Source organism: Mauremys reevesii, linkage group 20 (assembly GCF_016161935.1).
Source record: "Mauremys reevesii isolate NIE-2019 linkage group 20, ASM1616193v1, whole genome shotgun sequence".
Lineage (NCBI taxonomy): Eukaryota > Metazoa > Chordata > Testudines > Geoemydidae > Mauremys > Mauremys reevesii.
Window position 1 is genome coordinate 20,756,597 of NC_052642.1, and position 22,184 is coordinate 20,778,780.

Genomic DNA, 22,184 nt, shown 5'->3' on the forward strand with positions numbered 1-22,184 from the left:
GAAAACTTATGTCCCCCGTCAGTCTTCTCTTCTCCAGATTAAACAAACCCGATTTTTACAATCTTCCCTCATAGGTCATGTTTTCTAGACCTTTAATCATTTTTGTTGCTCTTCTCTGGACCCTCTCCAATTTGTCCACATCTTTCCTGAAATGCAGTGCCCAGAACTGGACACAATACTCCAGTTGAGGCCTAATCACCGCGGAGTAGAGCAGAAGAATTACTTCTTGTGTCTTGTTACAACACCTGCTTAAAACATCCCAGAATGATATTTGGGGTTTGTTTTTTTTTGCAACAGTGTTACACTGTTGACTCATATTTAGCTTGTGATCCACTATAACTCCCAGATCTTTTTCCACAGTACTCCTTCCTAGGCAGTCATTTCCCGTTTTGTATGTGTGCAACTGATTGTTCCTTCCTAAGTGGAATACTTTGCATTTGTCTTTATTGAATGTCATCCTATTTACATACATTTACTTGATGGAAAACAGTAAGAAAAATTACACGCATTACACTACCACTCAGGAGATGGTTTCTTTCTAAAATATCTCCTAAAACAAAAGAAGTCACACATAGATCAAACAGTAAATAAAAGCCCAAGATGAGTATGCTTGACATTTCATTTGAACAACAGACTGTTCATTAGAGGGAGGAAAAAGCTACAATACCTTTGTGCCCTGGGAAGGAAAAGCTTCTTCAAAATCTGCCAAGATTTGTTGTCCTAACTCATTTTGGGCAGCCTTGACCCTGCCAGAGAAAGAACAAGCAATTACTTTGTTCCCAGAATTACAACTAGTTGTTTTGTGTTTGAAATCTACAAATGTTGCTAAAACATGCTCTTCAACCCAAGCAGCTAGATGAAAATACATAAAAACGTAGCGTAGATTAAAGTAATATCCACATTATGTAGGCTATTTCATCAAAACTGGATCAGGTGGGATTTCTTTCCCTTTTGGCGGGGGGGCGGGGCGCCGCACTGGCACTAAGTACATCTGGCTAACAAGTTAGTGCTGTGACAATGTTTATTAAGTTCTAATGGAAGAAATCCTTGATTTTAATCCCCCTCATAAATTAGTGCTGTCATTCTGCATCAGTTTCTCAGCTGGTATAAATCAAAATAGTTCTTTTAACTCCAGTGGAACTATACCAGTTTACACAGGCAGACAACCTAGGCCTCTATCTTCATGTGCACCATTGATATTTTAATTAAAAGTGTATTTTTAATGTATAAACGGCTTCACAAAACCTCCGTTTCCAGAGTGGAATTATTCACAGCTCCCAGGTGGACTGACCTATTGTTAAATACCTCTATTCGAGTATCATTTGGCTACGGTCACACATAATAAGTCCTTTATTTCTTTAGGAGAACAAAAGAGCTAGGACTTCAAGAGGGTGGAAATGTTTAAACAACTCAATCTTTTGTTTTCTTTAAAGAGCCATATACAAGATCCATCTTTTGTTTGACTTAGCTGAGAGAACAAAGCTTCTAACTTCCAGAAATAAAAGTTGACAGGGCTTAATTGATTCTTCTAGAGAAATGGAAATGCCTACACATTCTGGAACGCGCCAAAGTAAATAGTTAAGCACTTAAGTCCCTTTGCAACCCTTGAAACCTTCCATCACTTTTTACTGTACTGGAACTGCTTTAAGGACTAAAACTGATTATACAAAACTGTGGATTTTTCCATAGACAGATATGTTAGCAAGAGTGGTTGGGATTTTTTTTTTTAAAATGTTTATTGAGGGTGGATTTGGATTGTTTAAAAAGACCCTCCAATCATATCAAAGAAGGATTCGCTTCTTTAATATTCCCAGTTCAGTTCCAGCAATAGCTGAAATGCTACAAGAAGTGACAATAACAAAGTGGGATTCTTTAACTGTCATTTTCCCTTAGGTGCTGAAATGCAGAAAAAACCATATCAGTAAAAATTATGGTGAGATTTTCTATTTGTATGTATATATTTAGCTACTGCTCTCACAATATGATCTGCTTTTCCCTGATTTATTTAGATGGATCTTTCTTCAAAAAGCTTTCCACCTGCAACGTTGAACGCAATTCTCACTTACGTTCTTTGCTGTCCAGTGCTATTTGAAAGTTTATACAATACTCCAGGTTCAGATCTACATTCATACTTCTATTTTGTGGTCAACCTAGGAGCTGGCTGAAATTTGGGATTTCTGGCTTGCACCAAATTTTGAAATTTCCTGAGAACTGGAAATTGGGGGGACGGTGGAGGGAGGCAGAGACACGCCAGAGGGAATCCTTTTGGAAACACCAGTACAAGGTGTTTCTGAAACAAAATATGCTCCTCAGAATCCCAGCTGCAGCTGACTGAAATTGACAAGATTCTCATCAATGTCAGTCAGTGGTTGCTCAGGCTGGCAGGGTAAATCCCATGCTGCACTGTAGACCCCAAGGCTTTCGGACTCCTAGGCCAGCTGCTCCCCAGGGCTGCCTGACTCTGTTTGGTCAGAACATTTCCAACCAGCTCTAGTCCAGATATGAAAGGAATATTAATATAATAAAACTATGGCGGGAAATTGGAAAAGAGAAGACTAAGGGGGGACATGATAGAGGTATATAAAATCATGAGTGATGTTGAGAAAGTGGATAAGGAAAAGTTATTTACTTATTCCCATAATACAAGAACTAGGGGTCAACAAATGAAATTAATAGGCAGCAGGTTTAAAACAAATAAAAGGAAGTTCTTCTTCACGCAGCGCACAGTCAACTTGTGGAACTCCTTGCCTGAGGAGGTTGTGAAGGCTAGGACTATAACAATGTTTAAAAGGGGACTGGATAAATTCATGGTGGCTAAGTCCATAAATGGCTATTAGCCAGGATGGGTAAGAATGGTGTCCCTAGCCTCTGTTCGTCAGAGGATGGAGATGGATGGCAGGAGAGAGATCACTTGATCATTGCCTGTTAGGTTCACTCCCTCAGGGGCACCTGGCATTGGCCACTGTCGGTAGACAGATACTGGGCTAGATGGACCTTTGGTCTGACCCGGTCCGGCCTTTCTTATGTTCTTATGTTCTTAAATTGTAGCAACAGAGAGGCCCACTCCATCAGCCCTTACTCATGGGTGTAACCCTGCTTAAGTCAGATGAGTAACTCATGTGAGGAAAGACTGTAGGATCAGACCTCTTGATCTTCAAGAAAAAAAAAAGTGGATTGAGAAAGCAGCATCTTTTAATGGACTAACAAACAAACAAGCTTTTGGGCTCAAAACATGTCTGGAGCCATGTGAATAAGAGACTTTATATGAACATGTGGACCTGTTTGCATAATTCCCATTTCCTTAAATTTGACAGGATACAGTAATATCAGCATTTGACTCAAGCTGAAATACAAAGTACAAAGGAACCTCAGAATAGGAGAACTGCTGGCTTCTAAAAAGCTGAACGAATTAAAGAGGACCTGTCAAGTAGTTATAGACCCAATTTTGGAATTTGTTGTTTTAGGCACTAATTCAGAAAAGTACTTAAGGATGTGCTTAACTTTAAGCAAGCGAGTAGTCCCAGTGACTGCAAGGGGAGTGCTCACATGCTAAAAGTCATGCATGAGCCTTGCTGAATCAAAGCTTTAAAATGGGTTTTAACTAAATCTAACACAAACAGAAATCTCTTTTTAAAAGAAGTTGAGGATGACAGGTGTGATTTTGTGATACTTTATTAAACATTCCCCTCATTGTGACAAACTCAAAATATTATTACAGGGCAACAGGAAGTGTAGCGAGTGAGGCCTCAGTCCAGCTACATTTACACATCTGAGGGACTTCACTCGTGTTAGCAGTCCCAGGCCTATTTGCACATGTAAAACACAGCACACGTTTAAGCGTTTGTAAAACTACGGCCTTGTCTCGTTTCAGTGGCCAAGCTGAAACGCAAAGACGAAACCAATAGCATCGATGGTGAAATATAACTCAGAAGTTAAAAATTTCAGCAGTTTTAGCCATTCCAGATGTTGCTAGTTTAACTCAGTTTTGGCCGTTTATTAATGCTAATTTTATGCTGACAACATCCCTTTACCTGATTCCCAGCAAGTGCTGGGACGGCCACAAAGCAGCCACCTTGAACCTAAATAGCCCTGACTGGGCATTTCGCTATGGCTGCTCGCACATGCCTTCAACCTTTGGCTACATGGGTATTAGCAAAGGCTTTGTTTCTCTCCTAACCCCCTATTTTTTTTTTTAATAACTTTACTAAGTTTCAAATAACAGTAAATTGCTAGAAACCACAATTCCTTTTGCCAAAGCTACCAGAAATATTAGACTACGCCTGGCAGCCTGCTGAGATAAAAAGAGGCTGAACTAGCCTGTTTTTCTGTGGTAGACTTATAATTATGTCTCTTCTAAATATTTTCCAGGCTTTTTCCCCTCACTATCTGCAAATCTTTTTAAACCATTTTCATGGGTGGGTTTCTCACCACTAATTATATCCTCCCTCCACAGATAGAAAGCAGAGCAGAAATGAGAGATAACAGTATCTCTGTTTACTGTAATCAGCATCCTTTAATACACCATAAGTAGTTGTTTTAAGAAGCATGGCTGGAAAAAAATATCAGCTGAATTTGAATGCAAAATCTGATGCTCAATAGATCCATATAAAGCATCGGTACAAGAACCTGAATAGAAGAGGATCTACTCAAACCTCTTATAAGCACCTGGTGAGTTACTTACAAACAACTATAGAAATACAACAGTTAAATGACATACAATTAAGTTTGGCAACATCAAGCAGCAAGAACCTAAATTAAAACCATATGACTTGCGAAAATCCACCCAGTAGTGTTCAGCTGTCCCTTTTCTTTCCCAAGTTTTCACATTTGGCTTCATCTCATTCATTCTGAACAAGCGAACTAGTCAAATAGTCATGTAGCAATTTAACAAATAAAATATTCAAAATGATTATTGTTGTTGTCGTTCTTCATCCAATTCTACTTTTAAGAGGCATTGCTTGATTTCACAAACACGCAAGGCCCCTCAACTCACTTTGGGTTGCGCTGATTGTTAATCCAAAGAACAAATGAATGGGTACACTAAAAACAATAACTTGAAAGGATGAAAATAGTGTTAAAGCTTAGAAAATCATCTTCAATGTTACATTAATCATTAAAACACTTCCAAGCAAGAAAGAGAAAAGAAATGCAAAATCCAAATCATGCTGGAATATGGACACGTGTAATCAAACTCAGTCAGATATTACGGAACAATAAATCATTTCACAGTAATTTGCTGCCTGTCAAGTACTAACGAGATCCTAGCAACATGTTGGGTGTAGCTCTTCTTTCACCCCACAAACAATCACTTCTATCTTTACCAGATGGTGCGTCTGTAACTGTCTAAACAGAGAAAGGAAAATCCCACAAAGAGGATCTTAAAAATAGTAAGAACAGACTTTCCCTACACTTCTAATAGCCTTATTTTAGCGAGGCAGTAAAACAGAAAAAGATTTCCTTCCCGGCCCCCACCAGATTTTGTGGTAGGACTTGATACCACTGCATCTTTTACCGGCATTACGAAAAGTTTTCATTTTACAGTCCAAGCCACAGTAAAATAAATGGCCGCACATTAGAAAAGGAACCATGGGCCGAATTCTGGCACACTGCATAAGCAGTTACATATATTAGATGCAAAAGCAGCATTAATATGTGGCTGTGTAATGGCCAGCAACAGTCTCATCCACAGCTCCCCGCTCAGAGCAGATTGGTCTGTGCGGAGCAGGAGTAATCTAGAAGAACAAGGGCACGCTTTCTATTTCTGGGGTACAGCACGTACATGGACCGTGGCCTTAATTCAGTAAAGCATTTAAGAATTTGCTTAAAACTCACTGATTATAATGAAGCTTAAGCAAGTGCTTGAATTTAAGCCTGCATTTAAATGCTTTGTCAAACCAGGGCACATGCCTATTATTCCCAGGCCTCTCTGTAGACTTTGAGGGGAGCAGTACTGGGGTGGAACACATGCATCCCCACTGGGTTTTCTGGAAAAAGGATCAGTGCAGTACAGAGGAGCTGTCAGATTCTGCCTGTATGTGTTCAGCGTTCAGACACACCAAAGCAATGACATCAATATTGCCTGCAATCCTATACTGCCTTGGACGGCTAGTTGCTTTCCCTAGGAAGGATGCCATCGAAAGCCACTCTAACACTGTATCTGCAGAGCTCCACCAAGCCCCTCTCCTATACCAAGCCCCCTCTTTGATATCTGAGAACGGCTGTCACATGCACACAAAAAGCAAACTTTAGGCTAAAGTAAAGGCTATGAGTTCACATTACTATGAAAACATTGTCAGGCCATCCCCTGCATTAACTGTAGCAGCACACGTTTAATTTGATTCTTTGGATCTGCCTTTAGCACCATCTCAGGCAGTTTTGTACACAATGTTGTTCATTTTAACCACCAAGGAGGGAGGGGATGGTAAAACACACTAGCTGTCTCCTAGACATTTTCTCAGCCCCATCCTCAAATTCCCAACTGAAGCCGTCCCACCCCAAGAAGGCTTGGGTGGGTCATTCAACACTGATCCTTAATCAGCTAGAAGGGGATGGTACTGGGTGACAAGATACACTGCTAATTCAAGAAGAGACCAGAACCAGAGATCAAGGCTGAGTATCCCATGCAGCACTGTAGAGAAAGACCACAAGCTCAGCTCACTGGTTTGGATTTTGTTGTTAAATCAGTTCCAGAAAAACAGCACCATGACCAAGCTGGGTGAAAAAGTTTCATAGCAGAATCAGGAATGTTTTGTCCATTTATTTTTTTCCTGGGTGGGGTGGTGGCTGCAAACCTCAATTGCACTAGTATTGCTGAGCTCAGAGCCAAGTGGGGCCAATTTCAGGTGGAAACCATACAAAACTCAGTGGATTGAGAATAGCCTTGTTTGGTTATTTTGGGGAAAATAAAGTGACGACTCCAGCTGCATGAACCAATGGGAATCAGACACATATGAAGCTCCAGATTCAACACTATGGGGAAAAGTTCAGCCCTGACTTAAGCTCTGTGCAACTCCACTGAAGTCAGGTGGAAGCCAGGGCGGAAACGGACCCCAAGCATTATTTTGTTTTAAATGTACATATCTTCTACTTTGTGTTACGCTTCTGGGCCAAAGTAATGAGGCTAAGAAAGTGGTGGAAAAGATCAGCTCTGGGTTTATTACAAATACTGATTCATATGAGGTCACATAAAACAATGTTCACTAATAAGAAATTAATTACCATGCCTATTAAAAGCCAGGCAATGGGAAGCCCAGGTCATTTGTGAATACATCTTAATCATTGTTATGAATAAAATGGACTGTTAGAGAGATGAACCAGTTGAATCCAATTTTAAACTATCCATTTTGGCCGGATATAAATTGTAAATAATGTATCCTGCCTTTACATTCTTGGAGAAGTTACCCTGTGCAATGCATTTTCTAACTTCCTTTCCCCGCAGGCATGTGAAGTGCATGAAGACTGATCATTTTACCTTTCAGAAAGCTGTCGTATCTGTGGAATCGCCATATATTTGTTGAAGTGCTCTAACACATTCACAACACCTTGCAGGAGATTGGCAACTTCCCCATACTGTCTCCTCCTGGTCATAGCCCTGAAGAGGAAATCAGAGATTATAAAACCAGGCTCAATGTTAAGGGCAGATCTTGGGTGGCAATTCCATAGATTATCTCATCCTGCTCTGGGTCACAGCCACGCAGACTGAAATTTATTTGTCTAAAATACACAAATCTTCATTAACATTCCACTGCAGCATTAGAATTTGTTTTAACTGATGCTAAAATAAACAGAGACAGCACACATCTAATAATGCTTCAAAATCACAGACGTCAAAAGTAACTCTTGGCAAAGAGCATGTAAACTACTGAATGCATCAACTTCACAGTATGGGTTTGAAGGCAGTAAATGTTATTTTGCCATATTGACCCAAATCAAGCTATTTCTCATCCCAGAAGAGTATGAGTTACAGCCTCACAGGGAAGAGAATTATAATGAAAAGCTGTTGGCCTTGACTTTATTGTAAATGTCTTTCATGAGCAAATGATGGAAAAGTCAAATTGAATTATTTCTTTTTCTGCATTCTTTTTTAGGCTCTGTACAGCTGGGAAGGCTGGGTTTAAACTATAAGTGCCTAGAAACATCAGGTTCTCTGCAGCAGGCTCTCAGTTGGGTAATTCATTACCATGCAAACCAGGCCTCGCCCTTGTCTTGCAACTTTCCAGTTGCTTGCAAAACTCATCTCATCAACAAGTAAAACCTGTGGATTGTCCCGGCAGTGTGCTCCTCAAGTAAACCAACTAGAGACTACTACGGATAAAGCATAGTTTCAAAATGCAGGCAGAAGAGAAGAATTGGGTTCCCTTCTCTTGAAGGGTCATTAAACGTACTTCGTAATTTATGTAACAGCACCTGCACACAGTAGTGGTGGGCACCTTAGAAATGCAAACAACTGAAGAAATAGATAAATTTCACTAATCTCAAATACCACTCGAGGGATGTTCTAATTTGTAAAGACCACACTCAGAATTAGGACAGCCAACTGAATGGAACAACATTATTCACCAACATAGCAACTATGGTCCTCTAATGCTGATTATCAGTGACACGACTCAAGAGTTCAAGGCTGCAACAGTAGTTCCTATTCATATGGGACAGGGATTGCAGGACCTACCAGATACATGCAGAAAAGACCTGACAACAGAATTTATAATAGCCATTGCTAATTCTGTGAGCACACATTCCCTGGAAGAAGAATCGGCTAATAAAGAACTATTTAGAATGCTGCCCGGTACTCCAGAATACAGCTGCAAAGCCTCATTTATAAAAGCACCAGTGAAAGTTCCTGTGGCTTACTCAAGTGAATCCACACCCCCTGCCAGCATGTGCAGGTGATTGAGGGTAGTGATGGAGGTGGTCAGATGCCGCTTGGCATGATCTAGTTGCTTGATATCTCGTGTGATTTCTTTAACCTAGGGATTAAAAACAAGAGACTGATTAAACATCCAAGCCACTACAGCAAATTGTAAGGAGAGGATGTGACAGGCCTGTCCTCTCTGGAACTGGAACCGGAACCATGTGAGCTTCTACAGCCACATGAATGTAGGGACAAGGGTTCACAACCTACATACAGCACATAGAACTAGAGCCAGAGCGAACTCTCAATAGCTCGTGTTACCAATATGCGACCATTAGGATGGACAAACCACAAATGCTGGGAACAAAAGAATATATCCCGCTCCCTTAAAGGCCAGGAAGAAACTGCCACTCACCATTTGCTCTGATTTTTCCGCCTTGTCTTTGATATCTTTAATCTTACCGAAGAGTTGCTGAATGGCTTTCTGGGCCTCCTCAAGAGCCTGAGAGAGAAGGAAAAGATTCACACTCAGTTTCCATCATCAAAGGAACTAGGTAGTTGCTACCTAGCACAAATTTTGTAGCATTTTTACTACACAACATTCAATCCATATATCAAAGGCCAATATACAATTGTATTGTCCCAAGATTGACTAGAAAGCCCTGAGACAAGGAATATTTCCCAAGACCTTTTTAAAATAAATTGGATAGGATTTTATTCCCGGTGATCGAGGGCTCAATGTGTATTTTAAAATGGGACTCTAAGTGCCTGAGTTAAGAGCTCTAAGAGTTTGTTTCTACAAATCACAAACTGGAGAGTCACGATACTTAAGAAAACCAGAATATTTTCCACCCATCTAGTGAAACAGGAAAGACACTTAAAGCCTCCACTGATCCACATATTTACAGTGGATCAGGAGAAGAAAATATCTACCCTGCCAAAAAAATATGATAATGAAAGAGGTGCCATCAATGGAAAAAGCATCGAGTGAGTTCCCTAGGGGACAGAGGAACTGAACTTGACGTGTTTTCTAAATGAAGAAGTCTCCTAAATGAAGGGGGAAGGAGGCTTTGTGGTTAAAACACTGGCCTAGGCCTCAGGAAATCTGTGTTTAATTCCTGGCTTTGCCACAGATTTCTACTTCAGTGTTTCTGTGGCTCAGTTCCCCGTCTATAAAATGGGGATAATAATATTTAAATTTAAAATTCTTCCATCCCTTATAACTCTTGTTGAATTAGAATGTTCGCTCTTCGGAGCAACACTGTCTCTTCCCAGGTGTACCTACCGCCACTATCACAACGGGGAGATCTTCGTTCCGGGCTCTAGTTAATACTGTCATACAAATAATAAATAAAATGAAGAAATCCCCCTTGGTCCAATGCACCAAAATCATGCCACAGGGTGCTAATCAGAGAAACAGCAAAAGGAGTGCAGCCCTCAAGGAGAGTGAGATTTGTGTAGCCCAGAGCGAGGCATACAGCAACATAGGGAACCTATTAAGAACACATCAGGCACATTGAGGCTCTCTCACTTCCAGGTTCCCGTTCTGTTTTTGTAAGTAACACGGTGTGATATTGACAGACAGGAGGATGCATGGCAATCTGTAGAGTGGTTCCTGGTTTTTTTAATAACAACAAAGCTTGAGCTCTGACAGCAAAGGAAAGAAGCAGCCAGCAAAAAAATCCAGGAGTGCCCATAAGTTTTAAATTAAAAAAAAAAAAAAAAAAAAGGAACAAACCATGTTTTATTTTTACAAAGCCGCTTAGATACTGAACTAGGGTTACAACCACCTCCTAATCTAAACTCACATAGTGCCTAGTGTCTTACAGAACTTTCCCAGGATCTGCATGGTAATATTACGTAGGGAAGGTCATTATACTTTGTCCATTGTTTCAAGTTAAAAACGTGTGGTGAAATATTTAACACGCTGCAAATAATAGAGAAAAGCGAGAAATTTCTCCCTTCCTTCCTTCCATGTTTCTCTGAGATTTCCACAGTGCGAAATGTGAGCAGAGGCAGACACAGCAATGGCTTCTTTGCAGGGTAAGAATAAGATTCACAGTCAAGCTCATACATTAGCATCTCTCTTGGAGAGATGACAGCATTCTTGTCTGTATCATTGCCACAGTTACGGGCGTGACAGCACTTCAACTACAAAACTGTTTGCAGACATTTGTAAATCAGCTGTAAAAATTCGCTTCCAGCCATACTATGATTTAATCACATTTGGGAATTTGATTAGACAAACTGAATCCCCCATGGTATGGTAACTTTGTAAAGCATGTATTCAGTAACGGCCAATTCATACACCCCTGAAACCAACAGACTCTATTTGACTTCAACAGAGCAGGATCAGGCCCTATTGACTCTTTAGTTCATGTTTTAAACACATCTGTACATGTGTCTTATGCAAAACAAGTCACCTGAGGACAAGATCCTCAGCCAGCATACACATTGATTCACACCAGTGAGGAAACTTGCCCCAGGTTTCTTGGCTGCTACTGTACACTGAGCAGCTGGTTTCAATGGCATCTCTCCCAAATCTTTTCCTGATCACTGGGCTGGACGACCAATTCTTTGCTTTCAAAGCATTGTGCGTTGTTCTATAATGAAGTGCATCCATCATTTGTTGGCCTAAGTTATTCAGTTCCTTTCGCATCTGATGGTGGTTGTACTTATTTGCTGTCTGCAATTCCACTATCATCTGCAGACCTGAAGGGCTCATTTACAACAATTTAATTCAAATCATTCCTATTTTCACACCCTCCCTCACTTCAATTCCCTTCCTCCCCAAATCACACTTCTGCCAAAGGCTTGCAAGCATCAGCTCTTCCTCCAAAGAAGTGCTAGCAAAAAAGATGAAAATAAATCTAAATGGAAAACTCAAAAGTTATGGAATGAAGGAATGTAAAACCCCACATGTAGGTCACTTGGCTTTCAACTCCAGCCCTCCATCGGGGCACGACCTTATCTGCATACCTATCTGTAAAAGTGCTTAGCCTTCCTGCTGCTCTATTACAGGGGTAATGCCATGGCTCAGTCTGGGTAGAGAGCTGGACTCTAAGCACGACTGACATTTTTCTGTTTCACATTTTAATAACTGAATTTGGTTTCCAATTCTGGCACAATAGCTCTTCCAAGGACAACTGCATTTTCTCTGTCTTGATCACTCACGATTTAGTATTAATTGTTTAGGTACAAGTTACAGAATGGAAATCTATGTATGCGCCTGCTGTTGAATTGTATTTATGGTTAGAGTTTCATCCGTACACAGCTGTTCAGGAGAAGGGTGGTGGTAAGTGGGCTGCAGATTGTGGAAAGGAGGCTGCTGAGGCTGAGAAGGGGAACAAAAAGGTGGCCTATTCATGGGCTGTTGAATGATTTACCTGCTTCTTTTCCTTGCTTTTCATATCTTGCACTCACAGGATATGCAACTAGCAACCTCAGTTCAAAGATAACTATTTTTTTGTGTGGAATATATAAAATTATGCACAGAGATGGAAGTGTTTGCTTGAAAACCTCCTTATGATCATGCTGAAAACATTAAACATCTTTTGTCGATTCACTGTTGCAGGTAGTTCAATATCTCACCCTAAGGAAAGTGGGAATGACTCTCTATAGACAGAGGACTGGATTTTGTGTGGTATTTTCAGTTCCTTACATGAATAAGACCAAACCCCACAAAGGAAATAAGTTTAGACCCCAGCACAACTGGTGTGAACTGTGTTTGGAGTGTATCTGAGTGGGGAAAGCCACCTGATTGCATGTCCTAAAATCAACCTATGAAGTAACTCTATACATAAGCCCTTTCCATCTTGATAACATCTCCATCCCCAGCTCCCTTTGTCTTCTGCTGTTAAGTAAGCTTCTATTCCATCCCCCTTTTCATATCGAATCCCAAGAGCAAGGATATTATTGTAGCTACATACTCCTTGAAAAGACAAATAAATTTATCACAATCTTGTGTTTCCAAGATCAAAATGAAGACCAACTTGGAAGAAGGATTTTTTTTTCCCCCTCCTGTTGGAATGGTTTTTTACTTTTTATAATAAATGTGACTAAGTTGGAGAACATTTTATAATTCACTTTCCAGAGGGGGAAAAAAGGTCTTATCGGAAGTATCAGAATCATGTGAGCACTAACTTTTATCTATTTAACATCCCTTAGCCAATCATCCAACACATTCAGCTAGTGAAGTGAATGTACATCCTACAGAGGTAGTTACATTGTTCATCTGCAATTGACATCTTCCTTTTTTTTTTTTTGCTTAACTACTCGTGTGTGAGAGGGAGAGAGAGAGTTTGGCTCTTAGCCCTAGTTTCTTTTCATAATAAAATCTTGCCTTTTATTCCATATCCATTCCAAGGCATATGGATTAAAAACAAAACTAAATTAATAATGAATTATCTCTCCAATTTATTTAACCATAGTCTCTGTACAGATACCAGATCCCAATTTCAGCTATTAAACAGGCCGTTACCAAAGTGATGCTCTTGCATATTCGGAGACTTGAGTAGGTCTGTAAAAAGCCAACCCAAATTCTTTCCCAAAGGCTAGTTGCTACATTTCCTTTTGTTTCAGCACAGCACTGACTGCTACCACAAACTGGTATTTCAAGCCAAGAGGGATGCTGGAAACAGAGCTCTAAATAAAGAGATACAGAGGCCAGATCTGGCCAAGAGATTAAATTAGCTCCCATGGAAGCATCACCGCCCGATTACTCCATTCTTATCCAAAGCAGAGGCAATGTCATGACATTCGTTTAGATCTTGGACCACCCAAAACAAATTTAGCCTTCAGGGACAGATAATTCTTTGGTATGAGATGCTAAACCGAGCTCCATTCAGAGCCTCATCAGTGGCTATCCTGGGGGATGGGCAAACACCAATGACATTTCACAATGAAGTTAAATGACACAACCCCAGTGCAGTAACTGAGACGGCCACGCTTAGTACAACAGGTTCTAGACACTGAAGGTTGCACACAAGCTATTGCAAGGTACACGGTATTTGCTCTAGATACGCTTTGTAAAGAGCTTTTGTATCTAGTTTTATGAGAAAGTCCTTTATTTTCCGTTACAAATATTGAAAGATTATTTCTTGCCCTTACTTACTAATCAGTGCTTCTAAAAGTCTTTGGAGACATACAGCATCATATAAAACCAGAATCTGCCTCATTTACACTGAGTAGCACCTTAATCTGCAGGTAGGCCAGCTGTGGCTATTCAAATCAGTAAGATGCCACTCAATGCGAGTACAATATCAGAATCCAACCCTTACATGTGAAAGGGCCATTGAACATGGATTACACTTTCATTATTTAAAATTCACAGACCAAAAAAAAGCTTCAATAAACTGAAGTATCTATCAATTATTTAAGAGAATGTTGGCGTTTTCTCAAAAATCATACAAGGTAAGAAAGCCAAAAATTCCATATTTACATTATAGTAAGAGGGCAAATATTAGAAGGCAGGAAAATTCACAGCCACCCAAGCCACCTTAATTCTGCCTTCATCCCCTGCCAACATCCCATCTTGCACACAATCGCATCTTGCATCTAACATGGAGGTATTCTGATAAAGGTTGCTTTGATACACGTTTTTAAGCAGTTGGCAGCTTGCCATAAGGCAACCTCAGCAAAGCACATTAGCGATGAATGTGTGGCTGGTGATTTAAAGCTGCAGAGTACTATGCAAGGTCTAAGAAGTATTACTAGCCATCAGTCTCCTGAGTTAAAGATTGCTTTGTTATTTTTACCCTACGATACTTAGACAAAATATATGGCATTGGAATGTCAAGTTGCTCTTTGAAGTCCTGTCCACATCAGTTATCAAAAATAACTGGAGAAAGCAGTGGAAAATAAAAATAGCCAGAACTCTCTCTAAAAAGTTAACCATTAGGGTCCTGATTCTGAAAGTGGTTACATGTATGCTTAACTTTGCTACCGTGAATAGCCCCAAGTTACTCTAGCTCATAGGTCGGCAACCTCTGGCACGCAGCTCACCAGGGTAAGCACCCTGACTGGCCGGGCTAGTTTGTTTACCTGCCGTGTTGGCAGGTTCAGCCGATTGCGGCTCCCACTGGCAGCGGTTCACCACTCCAGGCCAATGGGAGAGGTGCGAAGCCACGGCCAGCACATCCTTCGGCCTGCACCACTTCCTACAGCCCCTATTGGCCTGGGACAGCGAACCACGGCCAGTGGGAGCTGCGATCGGCCGAACCTGCCGACTCGGCAGGTAAACAAACTGGCCCAGCCCGCCACGGTGTTTACCAACCCCTGCTCTAGCTCATAAAGTTAAACATGTGCATACGGGTTAGCAGGACCGGGGGCTACCAGAGGTTCTTTTCTAAGGGTCAGCATCTCATACTAAAATCCAAATCTGTTTTCAAGCTCCTGGTAAGACCTGGTCACTATTAGGAGATGGTGAAAGGAAAGGAGGGCTATCCTTTCATCTCCCCACCCTTCAGAGTCAGTAACAGCTAGCCTTACTCCTGCCAAATTTCCTCTCCACTGCTTGTCTCTTGGGTGGGATTTTCTATAAACCATACATCAAGGCTTACCCGTAACAGTATGAAGTTATTGAAAAACTCAACAGGATCCGTTCAGATAAGTGACAAACACCTACACAATATTTTATTGAAAGTCTATCCTCCCTTTCAGTGATAACTAGTTTTTGATCATGGACTTGGACAGAGAAAATGTAAGAGCAGCAGTATTCTCCTGGGTTTGAGACACAGCCTCCAATCTGCACTCCCAGACCTCCAACCATCTATCAAGATTATTTCTAATCTGTTCTGCAAAAAAGTGCATGATGTGCTGATACTTTAACTGTCACTGCAGAGTCTCAAGCTTGCATTTGTCCTTGGTTTGATCCCAAAGAGTTCGATTCCAGAGAAGAACAAGACGGTGGGGGGTATAATGTCATCTTAGTTCATAGGGGGTTTATAAGTAGAAATTCCCATTCATGGAGATAAAAATATCCCCCTTCTATTTCATCTCAGTGGGATGAAAATATCCCCAATCATGAACATGGGAGTACCCTTAATAATTACCAGTCAACTCACAATTACTAAACACCAAACACTTGTTGCACCGTATTTTATTCTCAGAAAAAGCATAGGCCCCGAAAAGAATTTCTCCCTGCTCGTGTACAATAGATTCTCTTTCATACGTTCAGGATACTCCAGCTCCTCTTGTTTCAGAAATGGGACAAGAAGCAATAAAAGAATAGAAAGTCAAATATTTAAGCCGGGGAAACCTTTAGGATGAAAGTGGTTTGTGTTTGAAAAAATATTTCTCGATTATAATTTTGCACTTCATTGGAGATGGAGCATTGAAGCCAATGGCAAGCTCCAAAGCTAACAAATTGTCACTGGAATGCTGACCAAACTAAACCAGGATTTTACCCCCAGATACTTTAACAGCCAAAAAAAAGGTCAACAGCTACCAGCATGTGGTGCCAACATCTGCTACTTTTACCTACTTACGGGCTCTGGAGTGTCACAGTTTGGACAACATGAACTCTGGCCCTGTTTTATGAATTAAAGAACTCAGGTCTCCTGCTGTTTTGCTGAATAACGTGGTTGGGATGTGGGGGAAGAGAAGAGACAGGAATAGCAGCTGGTATTCAGTTTAAGTTTTATACTGAAATTTTTAGAACAAGGTAAAAGTTTCCAAAACTGTCAACAACAACAAAACTTGACAATGTTGTAAATTTCTGGAGCACTAGTACGAAGTGAAATTGCTAATAAATATTGATTTGATTTCTTAACGCTTACTTCAAACCCCTTTATTTATCCCTTAAAATATAACCTTCAAACAACACAATAGTAGCTCTGAATGATACAATGGTGCCAGGGGGCTGCATATTTCTTTTTGACCTAGAAAAACCTACTTAATTGATTAGCTCTGTGCATGTTTGGCATTTTTTGTACCTCAGAAATTTTTTAAGTTAAGAAGAAGATAACATAACATTTCACCCAGACACACAGAGAACCCTGCCAACAGAAAAGCTGTGTGAAAACCTGTTCCACGCTTTTTAAGTCATGGGGCACCGTTTGGTAGTTTAGATGTAAAATTTGGTGTTGGGACAAAATAAAGGTTTGGTTTGCTTCACAAAGCTTAACAATATTTTCATGGAGCTTTGTTTTGATGATGATGAAAACAGTTTGTTTGGATTTAAACAGTCTGCCTGTAGCAACTGAAACCAAAATGTTGCAGTATTTGATCAGTGCATAAGGATGAGAGAGTGAGACTGACCACAAACACACACATAACAAAAGATGACACTGTCTGAAAAAGATTTGTTTACTTAGGGCAAATCCACCCTCAAAACGCTGCATCAGTGCAGCTGCACCACTGTAGTGCTTCAATGAAGATGCTCTAAGCTGACGGGAGAGAGCTCTCCCATTGGCGTAGTTAATCCACCCGCCTGAGAGGTGGTAGCTATATCACCAGGAGAAACTCTCCCGCCAACACAGCGCTGTCTACACGGGGAGTTAAGGTCAGAATAACTACGTTGCTCAGGGGTGTGAAACCGATATAGGTCCATAGTGTAGACCAGACCTCAGTATTGTTATAAGTAACCATAAGATCACTTTGGGTATAGTTAGTTACATTGTTTCCCCTTGCTAATCAGTTGGTTTTGAGTGTTTTGCACAGCAAAGGATGATGGAAAAAACATTTTTTAACAGATGAAAATGTGATTGTAAAACCATAATTGGCAGGGGAAGTCAGGCAGTACCCAACACTACTGAACTTTTTTTTTTTTTTAAATCAATTTGACTTTGAATTGATGTGTCCCTTTAAAACCAATGTTCTTGCCACTTATGGCAATTAAAGGATGTCCTAGCACTTATGTGCAGGAGCAGAGGTGTTACCCATAGCATCCTACCCAAAATCCAACAAAGGGAATTACACTCTACCTGTCTGAATTCCTCTTGCAGTTCCAAGTTGACACGGTAGCCACCTTCACCTCCACCCTAACAAGGTGGGTGGAGTCGCTGTGCTCTATTGATCAGCTGCCACTTTCTACCAGTGACGTAGTGACAATTCAGTGGTGGGTGCAGTGATCTCTGAACAGGCCTTACCCACCCTTCCAGGGCTGAGTGGCGCTCAGCTAAATATTTAAGGGTTCGGAAATCCTCAGACAAAAGGAGGTTTGTGCACTATTACAGAACGACGTTTCATTGGGGAAAGAAAAAAAATGTGCTGGAATAGGTCGCTTGCTTAGGAAACTTTAAGCCTGAGGGCTACTAGGATCCACGTTGTTCTGGTAACAATGGTTAAACTACTTAGATGATTTCCACATGCTGACTGGTGTGGAGTAAAAACTTGCTGGTTTTATTTGATTCTAGCAAATATACATTTCCACTGGATGTTATTACTCATACTGGAAAACTGCCCAGTACCAAGTATTTTATAGACACTTGACACATCTGCCCAATTTCTTAGAGTCCAAATGTATCCTTCATGTTACAAATTGGGCTGTGGTCAGGACATTGAGAGCTTTGAACTTCTGGAACTCTCCCCATTCTCAACTGCAGAGAGTTAAGTCTTCTTTCATTCCTTGCCACACTTACAACTGAAATCAATGAAAACCTTGAGCATGGTTAAAAATAAATTCCCATCTAACAACTCAAAGAAGCCTCAGCTGCAGCATTTCAAAGAGACTTGTATACTGTGACCATGCTAACAATTTCTTCCATTAAGGTCTCATACCTGCGAGTCCCTCCAGTTTGAGAAAGGGCAAAACAATATTCTGTTGTTAGGATTTCATGTTAGAGGATGCTGCAAGAATTACGAAGATAAACACAATCTAGGATTAAGCTGCTCTGAAATACAGTCAAGCCTCGGGAAAACAGAAGCACAATTTGGAGAAACTGTGACCACTTATTTCTTATGCCTACAATTTATTCTGCTGAAAGCCTCTACCTCAGCCTCCACACACAAACCCCTCTTAACTTAGTCCATGGTCGTGTCTAGGAAAATAGGTTGTACTGGAAAACTGGCTAATATGCTTTAGTTGACATGATTTTAAACATTACATTGCACCTACTGTAGACTCCGTTTAAGACCTTTAAAAACATGTTAACTGGCTGTAGGTGACCCAGGCTCGCTCTCCCAGGGCTTGTCTTCACAAGTAAATTAACTGGCATAACTATTGTGGAATCAGCTATTCTGCTACAGCTGTGCTGGTCATTTTCCCCAAGTAGACAAGCCCTTAGGGCTTTATACTGCTGCCCATCACTGGAGTACCTGATGCTTGTAGCCCTCTAGCCACTAGGAGCGACCACAACCAATTGACAGCTTTTTTAAAGGTTTTCAACAGTCTACACATGCTCAAACACCACCTACTTTCCTATTCCAGGCAGGGCCTAAGAGTTCCAAACACAAATAATTTCAGCTGCTTTAAAAAATTTTTAAAAATCGAAGCATCCCCCATCTGGGGCATGCCCTGTTGCTGCTGACTACACTGGGACATGTACTTCTTAAAAAAAAATACTAGCTCTCTCCCCTGCCCCTTTGAAAGATATTTGGAAGTACCCCACAAAAAACCTGCACAGTCAATCTAAGGGTGGAGGGATGCTCTTGTGGGTATGGCACTGACTGAGAATCAGGATTCCCAGGTTCTAGTTCTTGCTATCTACAGACTGTGTGAGAGACATTATAAAAGTCACTTGTCCTCTCGATGCCGAAGTGTCCCCATCTGGAAATTGGGGCTAGTACCTATTTATCTCACAGGGTGTAAAGCACACTAGCCTGTTCAGGCAAAGGGTGCTACAGACACACAAAATGCTATATTGCTACTAGAGTTCTATAGTTTATGTGCAGCCAACTAAGTTCCTGCACAGAACATGGGTTTCTATCATCAGTCCTTTTGGTGCAAACAAAATCCAGTTTTCAACCAAAAAGGGGGCTGTGCAGGGGACTTTATTCAACAAACCAGCTTTAAAAGCTATGTTAATAACAAATCAAGCTTCATATTGTATCCCCCTCAAAAAAAAAAAAATTCACAGTTGTGGTTAGAAGTCTAGCCTGAGCTTTAAACAGGCACACCAGGATTGACAGGCACCCGAGATCTGAAACAGCAGGCAAGCTTCCATATTGTGTGGGCTGACATAATGAAGTATAACACCTCAAACTCCCATATTTACGCAACGGCCTTTCAGAGCTGTCCTTTTCTATGGCATCGATGACTCCTTACGGCTGACTTGGGGGGCCAGGGATGAGTCAAAGGGGAGGTGAAGCATGGCTACCCAAGACCGCAAACTCATCTGCAACATTTTATTGCTTACGCGCACATAAGCCACAGTGACGTGCACTATTTGGGATTGAACCTGTCTATAGCAATTAGACAGGTGCCTCAGGCTCCTGGCAAAGCCCTTAACGTCACTGTATTTGGGCACAGTGACTATTATGGCTACATCATGTAGCCTTGCGATGAGGGCTAGTCAGTCACAGCCCGCACTCAGCTGCCCAAGGGAGCAAAGCCCCACGCACCCCCCCAGGTGAGACTCTGGCTGCAACAGCTGCTCCCTCATCACTGCCCACTGAGATGGGGCAGATACAGAGTCACGGCTCCATCTCCCTCTGCTTGCCAGGCAGGCACACGATGGGGAGCAAACTGCTCCACAGGAAGGGGTGAAGTGACCTACTCCTTTCTCAGGAAGCAGGGGAGGAATTGCGACTCGGAACCACAGCCGGTTCCCCGACTGCTCCTGAGGAGGTGTGGCTACTCCCCAGGCCTTCCTCAGGGCGGTTTGTAAAATTACAGCCTAGCTCTGAATGACTGGAAACACCTCAGGATTATTAGAGCAAGGGGGAGGTCTACACAGCAAAACCCGCCTGCGGCAGAGAGCCTCAGAGCCTGGTTCAACTGACTTGGGCTCGCTCTGTGAGGCTATAAACAGCAGGGCAGCCTGGAGCCCTGGCAATGAGGGAGGGTCTCAGAGCCCAGGCTCCAGCCGGAGCAGCTACACTGCTATTTTTAGCTCTGCAGCTCAAGCCCTGCAAGCCCAAGTCACTTGACCCGGGCTCAGGCTCGTTACTGTAGAGGGGTTTTTTTCTATGTAGACGTATCATGAGCCACTGGGGAAATGTGCTGTGGACGAGGGCTTGTCTAGGGGAAAATGGCCAGCGTAACTATACCAGTCTAAATATGCCACTGTAATTCTACTGCTATAACACCCTCATGTGGACACTATTCCAGACTAAGTCTTCACACAAGGAGTTTTACCAGTATAACTATACCTGTATCAGGGGCGGCTCCAGGCCCCAGCATGCCAAGCGCGTGCTTGGGGTGGCAAGCCACGGGGGGGCGCTCTACCGGTTGCCGTGAGGGCGGCAGGCAGGTTGCCTTCAGTGGCTTGCCTGCGGAGGGTCCGCTGGTCCCGTGGCTTCGGCGGGCCTCCTGTAAGCTGCCACCGAATCCGCGGGACCGGGGACCTCCCGCAGGCAAGCCGCCGAAGGCAGCCTGCCTGCTGTGCTTGGGGCGGCAAAATTCCTAGAGCCGCCCCTGACCTGTATAATGGTACATGTAAAGTCCCTGTGTAGACAAGCTGTGATTCTCTCTTGTTGATCTAATTTTTTTTAGAATTCATAACTGTTGAGTCTTTACCCCCCCTCCCCCATGCTGCTCCTGTTCCTCTCTAACTGCACCTTTTGTCTCCACCTCCCACACACAATTCCATGCAGGCCTCATTTTGTTCCACCCTCTATGCTCCAGAGAGCTGCCCTTATCTCTTGCACTCAGTGACCTCCATTACTCCTCCAGATTCAACAAATCTGATCTCCACTCCAACATGGCTTGCACCTCCCTGTGTATTTGAACTGCAATCTTGTGCATCGAATTTTAGCCTATAAACTCCTTAGGGCAGGGCCCTTGTCAATTACATGCCTGTAAAGCCCATTAGAGAACTCAGCATTTCGGTTGTTCCCACCAAATCGCATTTGACCAATCAGAGCCATGTTTGGTTCGCACACTGTATACGTCCAAAAACTGACCAAAATAATGCTTTTCAGATTTTGTAAGATAAATCCACTCTTGGGTTGAGGCCTATGATTGTACAGCTGCATTACAAACCCTGAAAATAGAGATTTATAAATGGAAATGCTGACAGATCTTCAGCCGTAGGCATGTAAACATAATGGCTGGAATAAAAGTTTCCCCATGAGGGGAAGTGGCACTGCATAGTAAAACCAAGCTTCAAACTCCTGCCGGTTGTCAAACATTTTCACTGCTGGAGTGGACTTTTCATGCAGTTGGCATGAGGCAACAGCACCAGCTCTGACCCAGCAAGATTTCGCTTTGTAACTTACTCCGGGCTTGGGT

At 41.9% G+C, this 22,184-nt stretch overlaps 1 protein-coding gene across 2 annotated transcripts in view; it reads right to left on the reverse strand.

The window, feature by feature from the left end:
- VPS53 (VPS53 subunit of GARP complex) overlaps positions 1–22,184 on the reverse strand; it is a 97,538-nt gene that overhangs the window by 57,222 nt on the left and 18,132 nt on the right. For both annotated transcript variants that reach the window (XR_005590097.1, XM_039507769.1), the window contains exons 5-8: positions 9,267–9,353; positions 8,851–8,966; positions 7,472–7,591; positions 668–746 (exon numbers count right to left, since the gene is read on the reverse strand). Coding sequence is in view for 1 of the 2 variants with exons in the window: in XM_039507769.1 (XP_039363703.1) it covers positions 668–746; positions 7,472–7,591; positions 8,851–8,966; positions 9,267–9,353 (402 nt within the window). In the remaining variant the exon portion in view is untranslated. The remainder of the gene's footprint in view (positions 1–667; positions 747–7,471; positions 7,592–8,850; positions 8,967–9,266; positions 9,354–22,184) is intronic.